The sequence below is a fragment of the Elgaria multicarinata genome, chromosome 6, assembly GCF_023053635.1.
Source record: "Elgaria multicarinata webbii isolate HBS135686 ecotype San Diego chromosome 6, rElgMul1.1.pri, whole genome shotgun sequence".
Taxonomy (NCBI): Eukaryota; Metazoa; Chordata; class Lepidosauria; order Squamata; family Anguidae; genus Elgaria; species Elgaria multicarinata.
This window is the reverse complement of record NC_086176.1, coordinates 79,899,019-79,912,616: the sequence shown is the minus strand read 5'-3', so window position 1 is coordinate 79,912,616 and position 13,598 is coordinate 79,899,019. Positions and strand designations below refer to the sequence as shown.

Here is a 13,598-nt window from a genome sequence, read left to right as displayed (position 1 = left end):
AAGTTGAGAGTAGTCTCAAAATGACCCCCATCCACGACTCTCTGTGCACAAGAATTTTCAGAATGATAGCTTAAACCCCCCCCAGTTATCCCCGATTCTTTCCCTCAATGCAATCCTATGGGCGAAAAGCCGAAACGCAGTTTGAGCCGCGCGGTTGACCCGATTTTCAAAAAAATATAGCACGCGATACGGACAACGCAGAGAGGTGAGAGTGGTCTCAAAATGACCCCCATCCACGACTCTCTAAGCACAAGAATTTCCAGAGCGATAGCTTCAAAAACAACGTAGTTATGCGCGATTATTTGCCGCAATGCAATACTATGGCGAAATGTTTTCAAGATGGCGACCGGAGCGCTCCGCCTGAACTCGGAGCTCCGAAAAATGGTCGCTTCTCTTCGCCTTGCTTCTAGGGGGTCCACGGTCCGCTCCTACTCCGCCTCTGGGTAAGGCGGAGCAGGCCAATCCGCTACTGCTTCTACGCTCCTAATCGGAGCGGAGCACATCCCTAGAACCACTGCATTCATTTGGGCTAACATGAAATATCGCTTGGTTCTAAAATTAGACCAATTTAGGCTTTTCATAGCAAAAATAGGGTTTATTATTCATTGAACCTATTTGGGCAAAGAGAGTAGGAACACAGACACAAGTCTGCTCCCAACTTTAACCATTTTTAAACTCTGCATAATCTTCAATTGAACACAAGGAAATGGGGAAAACAAAGAATGAATACAAAGGACTCATCTACACCAAACAGGATATTCCACTCTGAAAGCGGTATATAAAAGGCAGGAGCCACACTACTGCTTTATAGTGGTATTGAAGTGCACTGGCAACTGTTGGGGCCCATAGATACATACCATATACTGCTTTCATACCACTTTCAAAGTGTGTTATCCTGCTTGGTGTAGATGTGTCATGGGCCCCAACAGTTGTCAGTGCACTTCGGTACGACTATAAAGTAGTAGTGTAGATCCTGCAGTGCACTTCAATACTGCTATAAAGCAGTAGTGTGGCTCGTGCCTTTTATATACTGCTTTCATAGTGGAATATCCTGCTTGGTGTAGATGAGCCCAAAGAATAGGGAAGCCAATAGATACCATGGCTTGCAGTTATGAGAATGAGCAAACTGAAGCCTCACTTAGGCCATAGCTAGACCTAAGGTTTATCCCTTGTCCATTAACAGTTAGCAGCTAGACAGCAGATTAACCAGACAGACACATCACATGGTCACAGTCTTCCCCAGAATGGCAAGATTCTATTTAAATTACAGTAATTATTTCCAAATAATACACATACGTCTATGTATATTATGCATTGTACTTAATTGTCACAGAATTTGTGAATTGCTTTACAGCATAATATAAAATTACTAAATTAGAACGCAGGCATTCACTGGGAACAGGCACTCATGTTAGACAGCAACTTGATGGATAAAGTTGTAAGGTTAAAAATGGCTAGATGAGAATGCACCTAGAAAATACAAAGACATTATAAAAAGCAGTCACACATTTAGCCTGAAGCAACATAGATAACCAGGACATCATTTTGTATAATGACATCCGGGTCAGAACGTGAGTCATAAAAGAGACAGCTAAAGAAATAACAGCTAAAAGCTGTCACCTACAAAGAATCACATGGAGCTAAATTGGAAAAGAACTGCTAGGTCATCTCACCTTTCCTGTCTACCAATAGAGGATTTTCTTCTGCAGTATAGATACCTTTAACTTTATGCACTACTTCAGTTGAGGAATTTCCCCAAGGGTCTCCAAAACTGTAAATACTTGCTGATTATTTAATTGCTCTTTTCTTATTAAAGAATGAGGGGAAACTCAATGGGAAAAGATGAAGTGAAACAATACACGTTGAACTGCTCTCAGAACTCTTGCCAGATCCTGCAAAGGATAACTACAGACAAAGTAGTTGTCTACAGACAAAGAGATTTAATAGTATGTGTTACATAACTATAATAATCAGGCTTGGAGCATGGATTAAACAAAACAGTTGTTTCATGAGATTGAGTAGCAGCAAGCAGAACCTATCAAAGAAGATAAAGTGACAACTTGGGAAAATACTTATGTTTGAAGACCCTGTCCTCTGTCCTTCATCATATGTTCATTTAATTAGTGAAATACAATTTTCTAATGTATTTTCTTCCATGTTGGCTACAACTACAGCTGTGTTGTGGAAGAATTCAAAGATAATCAAAATCCATCATTAGGCAACAGCCACTGCACTCCTGAATTCTCCATAATTACATGCCATTCAGTTATCAGGCATTATATAAATATATGAAGCTGCTTTATAATGTATAAGCCAGTTAGTCCATAGGGTCCAGCACTATTGACTGGCTGCAACTCTCCATGGACTCATTCTGAGGAATTTCCCAGCGCTCCTACTTGATGTCCTTTTAACTAGAGATGACAAAGATCGAATTTGGGAACAACTGTATGCAAAACACATGCTATACCATTGATCTATGGGACAAGTAAAAATGTTCAGATAAACTGAGATGTTGAAGTGCAAATAAATAATGTTCTATATGCTTGTACAATTTCCATTTTCATGTAGGTTTTAACAGAACAATCCTACAGGTTGGGGCAGGTTGTTGTGACTCAAAGCCACCAAAAAAATCCAAAGCCTTGCTGAGCTCACACTGGCAGGGTATATGGAGGAAGAAATGGCTTTCCCCCCTTCCATTCTTTTTCTGGGAGTGTTTTATATTTCTTTAATGCTTTCCCTCTCATTGATATCAATGGGATCCCAGTTCCGGGGCCAGTATATTTCTCCCTCCATTGTGGTTGCATGTTGGGGGCACAGGAGGGCTGTATATCCACAGATATATCCACAGATATCCACAGATATATCCATCACCCCCATTCTCCTACTAATGACATCAGAAAGGTAATGGCTGTTGGGGGTTCTGTTGGAGCTAGGAAGGGGCAAGTTTGGGTCTCTGTCTCCAAGGGCTGACCTCTGTCTCTGCCCTTAGATGGAGGCATCCATTAAATCCTTTGGCTCTTGGGATGCCCTAGTAAGGACCATAGAACTAGAAGCCTAATGAGCTAGTACAAAGTACATTCTTTTTGTGACTCACTAATTTGATTCTAAAACAGACATATTCCCTTCACTGAGTTGCAAATTTTATTTTATGGAATGTAACTATTTTTTCCATATTAATTTTTCAAGATCTATTGCTTTACTGTACAAGTGCTACCCAAGAAAAATAATTTCTTTAAAATTAAAATCTTTAATTTAGTTAATTAATTATGGGAAATGTTAATTAAATTTTAGTTAATTAATTATGGTCTTCCCAGTGTATGTTTCAAGCGTGTAGGCATATACAACACATGTGTATGCAGGGCCATGATATTCTACATTTGGTAGGAAGATGCATAGACCCAAACCAGCATGCTGGTGGGGAAGTGTAAACCACCCCTCATTTACTCAGAATGATAGCTTTTATTTGACAGATATTATGCTGTTTCAACCTTACTTGTATAACGGGGGTTAATAGCACACTTTTCTTATACTGTATGAAGGCATATCATACAGTTTCTCCCCAAAAAAGTAGCGAGATGATTCTAGCCTATGTCAATCCATACCTAGCATGATTTGTATCCACAAGTTGTGTCATAAAATGCTGCAGTGGTCATTGGCTTAGTTGGCTTTAACTGGCAGTGTGTGTGTGTGTCTGTGTGTGTGTCTGTGTGTGTGTGTGTGTGTGTTAGAGAACTTCATGCAGGACAGGTCTATTAACACCTATTAACCATGATATTATTTGTATTGTATTTTATATTTTTAACTGCATTTTCGTCTTTTAGCTGTTTGTAATCTACCCAGAGAATGTGGGTTATTGGGCAGATTAGAAATATAATAAATACATAAACGGTTTTTAATGCTTTATGTGTGTATGTTCTGTGTTTTGAAATTTTAAATTTTGTATACTTATTTTTATCTCAATTTTAGAATTTCTGTAAACCGCCCAGAGAGCTCTGGCTATGGGGACAGTACATAAATGTAATAAATAAATAAATAAATAAATAAATAAATAATGATAATTAAATAGAACCTCCCTGTTCAAGAGCCTTGATGCCACTAAATAGTTGCCATTTGCTAGAAGACTAACAATGGGATGCCCTGCTTGAAAGTTTCATCAAGTTGTCTAGCTGGCCAGTATAGGAAACAAGAAGCCAGACTATGTGAATCTTCAATGCAGCAGAGCTCTTTTTGTTGTCTTATTATGTTAAGTTTTATGTATTAAAAAGTTGGTTGCTGTCAAACATTTTTTGGAACATAACATGCTTGTACAATATTTTTACCATTTGTCTCAAAGTGCAAACACACACACACACACACACACACACACACACACACATATATATATATATATATATATATATATATATGTTGGTTGGATTCCCATGGCTGTTTTTTTAAAAAAAACAAGGCAAAATAACCACTGATTTAAAGACAAATTCCCTTCCATTTAATTAACACCTACATCTTAGAAGTAGTGAACCCATGGTCTGTTGTATGGCTGTTGGATGTTTGTTAGCTACCCCAGTCACCACCCTTGCTGTGTTCAGATATCAAGACAACCTGCACCTGCACCCTTAGTTCTGCTCCAGTGAGAAATATAGTAATTAATATAATTTATATCAAACTGACAAGGTTTACTACAGGAGATCAAATAGCTTCATGTGTTTGCATGATGACAGATAATATACAGAAAACTGCCTTGCACTGAGTCAGACCATTGGTCCATCTATACCAGCATTGTGTAGTCTGACTGGCAGCAACCCTCCAAGGTCATTCCATGCCTGGATTCTACTGGAGATTCTTTAATTGGTCATGCTGAAGAATGAATCTGGAACTTTATGGATATAAATCATATGCTCCACTAATAAGCTAACCTGTGGTATGGTTTGCATCACAACATACATACAGACTTTATCACCATTAGAGATATCTGAATTGAATAAAATCCATTCCATCTGTGTTTTACAGAATGTTAGGCATTTTTTGTTCTGCCATTCATCCACCCACGAAATTGTTTTTGTTTTTGTTTCTTAAGTTTCCGGATTTGTGCACATGCAAATTTGCATAAATGTGAATTTGTGCAAATTTGCACATGTGCAAATCTCCTGAAATGTGCATTTTCATGCTTTAGACTATGGGGTAAATCCACATTTTTAGACACTTTCCCCCATATTTTTGTATGATGAAATTTAAGAAAAATCCCTGAAGCTTAGAAATACAGCTCATAAGTCCATGGAATCTGCCTGACACAGAGAAAGCTGCTTTGCTGCGAAATCCATGGGTCAGATTCATAAAAATATGAACTCATTTGGCTCCATTGCAGATTTCTCTGACATCTCCAAACACCATAACCACATACTAGAGGCCTTGTTCATGAAAACTCTGTAGAGAGGAAGGATAAGTAAGTATGTCCCAACATAAGGGACAGTAGTGAGGAAGGAACTCTAGTAGTTATATAACAAATTTTGAAAATATGACTTCTAAATTGCCTTGCTAAGATCAAAATTTACTTATATTTAGCTTGAACAGAAAGACTCAGGTTCTTGCCTGATGCGGTTGAGTATAATTTTCATTGATCTACTTCCTATAGCTCCTTTTTAAAGAATGAAAAGTGGCACCCCGGCTGTGGAATGAGCTCCCTAAGGAGGTTCGCTTGGCACCTACATTATATTCTTTTAGACGCCAGGTGAAGACCTTTATATTTTCCCAGTATTTTAACAATCTATAAATTAATTTGAACTTGCTGTTTTAAATTTGTATTTCAAATTTGTATTTTTGCATTGCTGCTGTTGTTATCTTGGTTGTGCTTTTATGTTGTATTTTATATTATGGTTTTATACTGTTGTTTTATACTTGAATTGTCTTAATTTTGTAAACCGCCCAGCGAGCTTTGTCTATTGGGCGGTATAGAAATGCAATAAATAAATAATAAATTAATAAATAAATAATAAATAATAAAATAATTCTATTATCCCTCATATTTATAAAACAAAATGTGAAGACACAATCATAAATATTCTACTGTGTGTGATAAATATTTCCAGTAATTCATATCAATCACCTGCCACTTAAACCATGCCAAGATGGAACCCTTGCCTTGATTTTAATTAAGCTCAGTTTTGACACTTTAATATTTTGTTCCTACAGTTCCTGAACAAGCATATAATAATTGAAAAATGAACCATGTTGCTGTACAACCTACGCAGTCTGAAGCCACTACATTTACTAATAGAGCCAAGCTTCCGATTTTCTTTAAACAAGCCAAAAGTCGCTTTCTATGTAAAACCCAGCCTTAACATCATCACTGAATACTTCATGGAATGATTCCTAGGCTTATAGATGTCTGAGGTTGCAATTCTATTTTGAACACTTCCTTGAAGTACACCCTGAATAAAAACAATTGGACTTACTTATGCATAAACATACAGAGGATTACACTGTTTCTTCTTATTCAAATACCGACATACGCAATACATACCTCCAGTGTGAAATGGCAAGGAACTGGGGTATAATTTTTCACTAATCAAAGATGTTATTCAAAGTTAAATAATATATAAACTTCACTAAATTTTTCAGACTTGGATCTTTGGGCAACACATTGTTTGAACATTACAAAACTTATGAAGGAAACATTATAAAACACTAGTTCTACATAGTGAACATAATTAACAATTTATGTATTTTTTGTATGTTCTTTCTTGTCCCATTCATCAGTATAAGAGCCATGAAAAAACAGATGCAGTATTCAAAGGCTTCCTTTATTGCACTCAAAACTAGGGCTTACATGTAATGGAATCCTTCCACTTCTTTTAATAGCTGATCACCTTGACAAATTACAAAACGCTTTTCAAAAGTTTCTAAAAGTTCAATTATAAGCACACTTACTATGGGGTAACTTCCATTGAATTCAATAGGACTTATTTCTGAATATATAACATCAAGCTTCATGTTTCAAAAATAGTTTGAGATGGGGAGGGGAGAATCTTGTTCAATTGCAAAACTAGTCATGTAGTTCTTGGATCCTAGTCTAGTCATTAATATTTCTATTTTACATAAGAGAAACTAATGACCAAATGCCAGTACAAAGTTCCTAAGTGATAAATGAATTTGGGCCAGTAGACTTAGCATTTTAGCCACAGGACCCATATTTAATCCCAACCTGCAACATTTTTAATACAGATATAATAGTCTTCCTTCTCATTTTGGCTCACTCTTTCTACCCTCTTTTACCTTATGTCTCTCTGCCATTCTTTCTGCTTTATAATATCTGTCTCCTTTTCTTAAAAAAAGAAAACAAATACCATTTAATAACACAAATGACAAAAGAAAATAATGGCAATGATACCTATGGTGTTGACCCATTATAAGTTGACCCACCAATCAATTTTGAGTACAAGACCATACATTGGGTCCCAGACTATAAGTGTTGGGTCCTGGACTCTGTGGTCAATGAATTAGACCACACAGGATCATTTGAACCTGCTGCATACTTAAACATGTTCTACAGAAGCCAATTTTTCCATTTCTGTCTCTTTCTTAAAACAACAAAAATATACAAACTTGACGGGTTACTGAATTGGAATTACTTACTTACTTACCTAGCAGTATGCAGAAAGGGACTTATTATGTAGTGTCTGAGGCCTGCACCAGAGGGAATTGCAAACAAATTTAAATGCAGAGCAAAAGTAATCTTTTGAAGGACAGGGGAAAAAAACACCCAGTTATTTTAGGGCACACTGTCAGCCATTTGTACAGAAATAGGTGATTACCATCCCCAGGGTAGCAGCTCTCTGAAAATTCAAAGTCCCTTTGACATTTTCAGTTGACAATACTTGATGGAACTGAACAATCATGAAATATTATTTCTGATATTTCATAGTGCATCTGGATCATGCTAGTCATTTAGACTGCAGCAGCAAGCTTGTGCAGCTGTGGCATTGTGAAAAAATGCAACTTAAACTTGTTTATTTTCAAAGTCACTGAAAACTAAAAGTATGTTTTTGGTTTGGCTTGGTTGATGATACAGAAATGTTTGGAACTCAATCAGTCAATAAAATGGTCCAGCAGATATTGTTGAGAGTACCTGGTTTATACAGTCCCAACAGATACTGAGCTGCAAGGATTTCTAGTTATTCAATTGTTAAAAGATCTGTGTATTCGGCTTATGTTATTTTTGAATGTTGAAAAGTACTGCAAGAATTCTATTGTAAAGAAACTCAACTAACAAGCCATAGTACTATGCTATGTTTCCATTGTGAAAGGTTTTAAATTTGGGTATTTGGTCCAAAGTACATCACATGAAAATAAGTGGTTGCTGGACATAGCACTGTTGGCATCACTTTTGTGTGTGCGTTGGCATCATAAAAATAATGCACTTTAACTCAAACCATACCACATGATTACATCTTTGACTCCCCACCCCCCAGTATGTGTTCCTGTATGATCTTTATTGGTGGTTATAACAGGAGTACAATTAATCAACAGAAGCTCATTCTCAACAAAGGATAGGCCATTTGAATGTTTATTGCTCTACTAATTTCACCACACAAGTGCTAGATAGATTAACTAGATACTAATGAAGAATCGGAATATCAGAGTCAAGTATCATTAATGGGAATACCAAAGTTATAAGGAGTTACTTTTGATTAGTTAAGCAGTCCGTCATGCCCTGTATATATTAATCATGCCTGGAAAAAGATCTGTTTCCCAAATTCTCAAGCACTGGTTGTTGTTTTGTTTTTTGTTTTGTTTTTTACAGCTATGCTACACAAATCCTTAACAGGAGAATGAGATATTTCTTTGGTCAACATATAACCAATAACTACAGCTCCAAATACTGTTAGTTCGTAAACACTAACTATGAAAATCTGCCTCAAAAATAACTTTAAAAGTGACATTAAAGCTAAGGCTGAAATTCTATGCATATTTAACTTGGTCTCATTAAACACAGTGGGAAGCTTCAGGTCTGTTATTTGGCTATAGATTTTGCTTGTTTAGTTTATTACTTTTCTCACCATAATTCATTTTTCTTAACAGTTCAAACTCTATTTATGAAAACAGACTATAAAGATATCATATGTTTGTTGCATCTGTGCATAAAAGAGACTGGTTGTGAAAAGGAGCCCAGAATAATTCAAGAAATAATAAAATTTTCATTTGGACTGATACATTAGTTTAATTTTGAAATAAAAGGGAAGATAAATTAAGGGGGAAATCAATACACATGTAAAAGAAACGTTATGCAGATGCCAACTTGGAAAATATGTACAGTATGTTACATCAAAGAAGATACTGACTCCAAGATTTCCAATAATTAATCCTAAGAAAACCTAACATCATTAAATATAGTCCTGTTACTTGAAAGTTCAAAAATTCAAAGGTTAAGAGTTAGTTCAGTTCACACATAATTAGAATAGTTTATACTAAGAAGCTTTTTGTTACAAACGAAGTGGTACAATGATGTGTGTGTACGTGTGTGTGTGTGTATGTGTGTGTATGCTGCTTATTGCTATAAAAAGCTGTCATTTGTCCCTGAGGAAATAGGGACAATCTGGGAGTGATTAAGCTATCACCACTTGTATATACTAGACTAGTCTCATCCTGAGCAGTAGACACGTTTGGGCTTGTGTCTTTTAATTCCTAAACTGCCAATACAATAATAATAATAATAATAATAATAATAATAATAATAATAATACCACCATGGGTTCACCAGATCATGAACCTTTCTCCAAAGGATTTGTTGACACAGACATCACTGCAATTATTAACTACAGAAACTGGTATGCATGAGCAAGGGAGTAAACTCAGGGAATAAGTCTTTTGTCAACATAGGCTGCAACCCTAGGGAGTAAGTTTCAATGAACTCAGTGGGACTTACTTCTGAGCAAAGCAGAATAAGATTGTGCCAAAAGAGGAATAAGCTTGGCAATTCCAAACTGTCTCCAGTTTTCTAGTTTCATTATTTCTGAAGGAATTTTAACACGGCTGAGACCACTTGTCAAGTGTTAAGTATACCTCCTGACTATACATGGTGTTTGAAAAACTCATACCCATTAACAACAAAATCTGATAATGGATGGTCAAGGAGAATTCATTTGATGGCATACATTTCCACAAACCCAGTTGCCTTTTTGAGAAGAACTAATCCACAAGACACCTTCGCCCAAAAGAGTTTATTTTTAGGGTTCTGATTAAGCTAAACATCTCTTAGCTGTACATAAGGGAAACAAAATGTGCTACAGCGGCTCTCCAGAATTTGTTGAAACTCCACATACAAAGATAGAGTTCACATGTCAACATGCATTTATGAATGCTGATAATTCTGGATGAATGTGTGGATGCCTCGATATTCCTATCTATGTACCCATTTGGGACACACACACACACACACGTAAAGGCTGAGTTCTAACTGTCAACCTTCAACGTGAGTTTTGTTCAAATATTATGGTCGACATGAACCAGACACCCGTTAGGATGTTCATTGGGATGCCTAGGTGAAAGAGAACGATGGGCTGTGATTTATGGAGGAGCAGTGGCATCACCACCCACAGCAGCAGGGGAGGGAAATGTAGGTGAGTGGCCGCTGCACGGAGCTCTCGCTATGAGACACTGCCAGCGGGTGGTGGCGGCGGCTGCCTGCCGCGGCTGCATCCCCTCACCCGGCGGGCAGGAGCTTTCCTGAGCGCGTTTGCTTCGCTCAGTGGACACCACCCCGCGCGCGGGTTTTCCGCCGGCTCTGAGGCGGAGATTTCCTCCCATCCTCGCCCGCATTATCCCTGCGCTCGCGACTAGCCCCTAGGCGGATCCCAGCGAAGGGGCGGCGCTCCTCAGAACGGGGAACAGAAAGCGGGAGAGAACCTTCCCGCCGACAGGAGGGCTTCCCCTTCCCCCCTCCCCCGCCCTCTCCTACTTAACCAGACGTCGCCTACTCGTCTCGATCGCCCCAGCTTCCGTTAAGCCACGGGGTGGCTTTCCTACCACTAGGCGCCTCTTCACTGGCAAAGGATTGCCTCTGTCTTTGATATAACATCCCCGACTCCCATAATCTTCTCCGAAAATATCCCACATATTCCGAGTGCTCTTTAGGTTGCAGAGAGGAGGCGGCGGGCCGTCTGAACCCCCCCCCCCATATATTATCTATATCGAGAAATCGATATCCCACAGGTTCTGAATGCTCCTCATGTTGGAAAGAGGGGAGCCGGTCTGAACACCCACACATTTTATCTATAACAAAAAACTATCCTGTGAGGTTAGGTGTTTGGAAGACAAGGTGTTTCTCGTCCGTCCCCCTCCCCGCTGGCTCTTCCTACGAGAAAACTCACGGGAGCAAACTGCTGTATGAGGCGAAAGATGAGAAGCTCCTTTGGGGGGTGGAAGGAGGATAAAATCTTTCCTCAGCCAGCACAGATTTATCTGGGAAGCCGAGCAGTGATAAGGCATTTGACCCTTCCCTCCAGTCTCTTGAACGAGGGGACGGGGGAGAATCGCAACTCCCCCCCACCCCCACCCCCACCATATAGTGCCAGTTGTTTCAAGGCTGGACCAAACTTAAAAACGTCAATCCCAAGAGCATCACTTTTGCTTTTACACACACACACACACACAGAGAGAGAGAGAAAGAGAGAGAGAGAGAGAGAGAGAGAGAGAGAGAGAGAGAGAGAGAGAGAGAGAGAGAGAGAGACCCGTTCTTTAAAGATCCCCTTTTCTCAGGAAGACGAGTCTCACAACTTTTCCAAACACTTGGGGAAGAAGGGATTTTTTTCCATGGCACAGAATGAATACATTAATAAATTACCTGACTGTCCTTCCTCTCTATCTGGGTTAAGAAATCAATACATTTAAATGGCCTAATCTGTGTAAATCTGATGTATTTATCTGTCTCTCCACCCATCCATCTGCTTACCTATTAAAGATACAGAATTAATACATGCATCTGTCTAATCTTTCTATATCCTATCTCCATGGTGCATCCGATAAATTCAGAGGGCCATGAAGTTTCCTCCCCCCCCCCATTTCTGCCTCCATCACTGCACCTTTCAGACAGTGGCTGTCCTATTTAGAGACGGGGAGTGGGGGGGGGGAGAGAAGCGTTCATTATCTAAGCCCACGGCTGCGTTTGCAAAACTGTTCAGTGTTTTATTGGATCATATATTCCGGGAGGAACTATGTAAAGGATAGCAGCTTTGGGGTTCTCTCTCTCTCTCTCTCTCTCCCTTTCTCTCTCCCTCTCTTTTCCTTTTCTTATGATGGGGTGTATTATTATTATTATTATTATTATTATTATTATTATTATTATTATTATTATTCGGTCTTTCCAGTGCGCTTATCTGGATTACTCCGAAGCCCTCACTGCATTTACGAAGCGTCCATTGCTAAATGGAACATGTCTGCGAATAGATGACACATAATCTGATTAAAGCAAATAAATACATACAAAAAAAAAAAAAACACATCCACGTCCAGACAGCCCTGGATTATTCACAGCGCCCAGCAACGCACGTCCTTCTACACGCCTCCCCTCCCCCTTCCGCAAGATTGCCCGCATTAAGTCACTTTTCTGCCGACTTTGCCATGACTTTAAAAATAAGATAGGGAGATTCCCCCTCTTGCTGCTCCTGTTCCCTTGACCCTTAGGGCGCCTCCCCTCCCCTCCGCTATTCCCCATCCGCCGTCTGGTAGCCCGATCTCTTTGATCTCCTACACGGCGGCCCCCAAACCTTGCAACTCCCCTCCTCACCTTTGGCGAACGACGCGGGTCCGAGACTCAAGCACAGCAGAAGCCAAGCGGCCACCCAGCGGCTCATGATCCTTTGATCCCCCAAGGGACGACCCCGAGAAGGCGGAGAGAGGAGTCGCGTGTGTAGAAGAGACGCGATCCTTCGACCTGGCCACTCAAGCGAAGATCAATCTTTGAGAAATGAAATAAATTGTCCTTTCCCTACAGATCGGGTGTGTGTGTGTGGGGGGGGACACACACTCTCTCCCCTCTCCTTTTCTTCCCCCAGACGATTTCTGCGTCTCGCCTAATGATAAGGATATCCTAGGAGACCCGAGTGCAGCTCACAGCCTGAGCGCTGCCACGAGTCAATCATCGCTCGCGGGAAAAGCGCCTGCTCCGGGGGATGCGCTAGGTAGGGGTGTGTGCGGGCGAGGTGGGGAGAGAGAAACAGGAGGCGAGTCTCTTTTCTCCCCCTCCGTCTGTCGCGGGTCGGTGACAGGCAGCCTCTTGGCTGGCTGCTCCTCCTGCCGCTGCTGCTGCTACTGCTGCAGGGAAGAGAACAATGAAGACAGAGGCAGCGCGAGAGAGGCGAAGCTGTGCCGGCTGGAAAGCGCGCTGTATACAAACAGAGGCGGCGTGCGTCTGTCTGAGGCGAGAACCACACTCTCCTCCTCTGCTCTGATTTCTTCTGCTGCTGCTGCTGCTGCTGCTGCTGCCCCCTCCGCTCCTCCCTCCACTCGAGCCGCCGCCACCGCCGTCGCTTCTGGCAGAGAGAAGCAGAAAGGACCACGGACACACCCTGCCCTCTGATTGGCTCATCTTTTGTCTCTGTGAAGTG

The 13,598-nt window shown here is 40.2% G+C and overlaps 1 protein-coding gene across 1 annotated transcript in view; it reads right to left on the bottom strand.

The window, feature by feature from the left end:
- EDIL3 (EGF like repeats and discoidin domains 3) overlaps positions 1-12,892 on the bottom strand; it is a 306,989-nt gene extending 294,097 nt beyond the window's left edge. The window contains exon 1 of the mRNA XM_063129643.1: positions 12,779-12,892. Within this exon, the coding sequence (XP_062985713.1) occupies positions 12,779-12,845 (67 nt within the window). The 5' untranslated portion in view covers positions 12,846-12,892. The remainder of the gene's footprint in view (positions 1-12,778) is intronic.
- Positions 12,893-13,598: the final 706 nt, after the last annotated feature.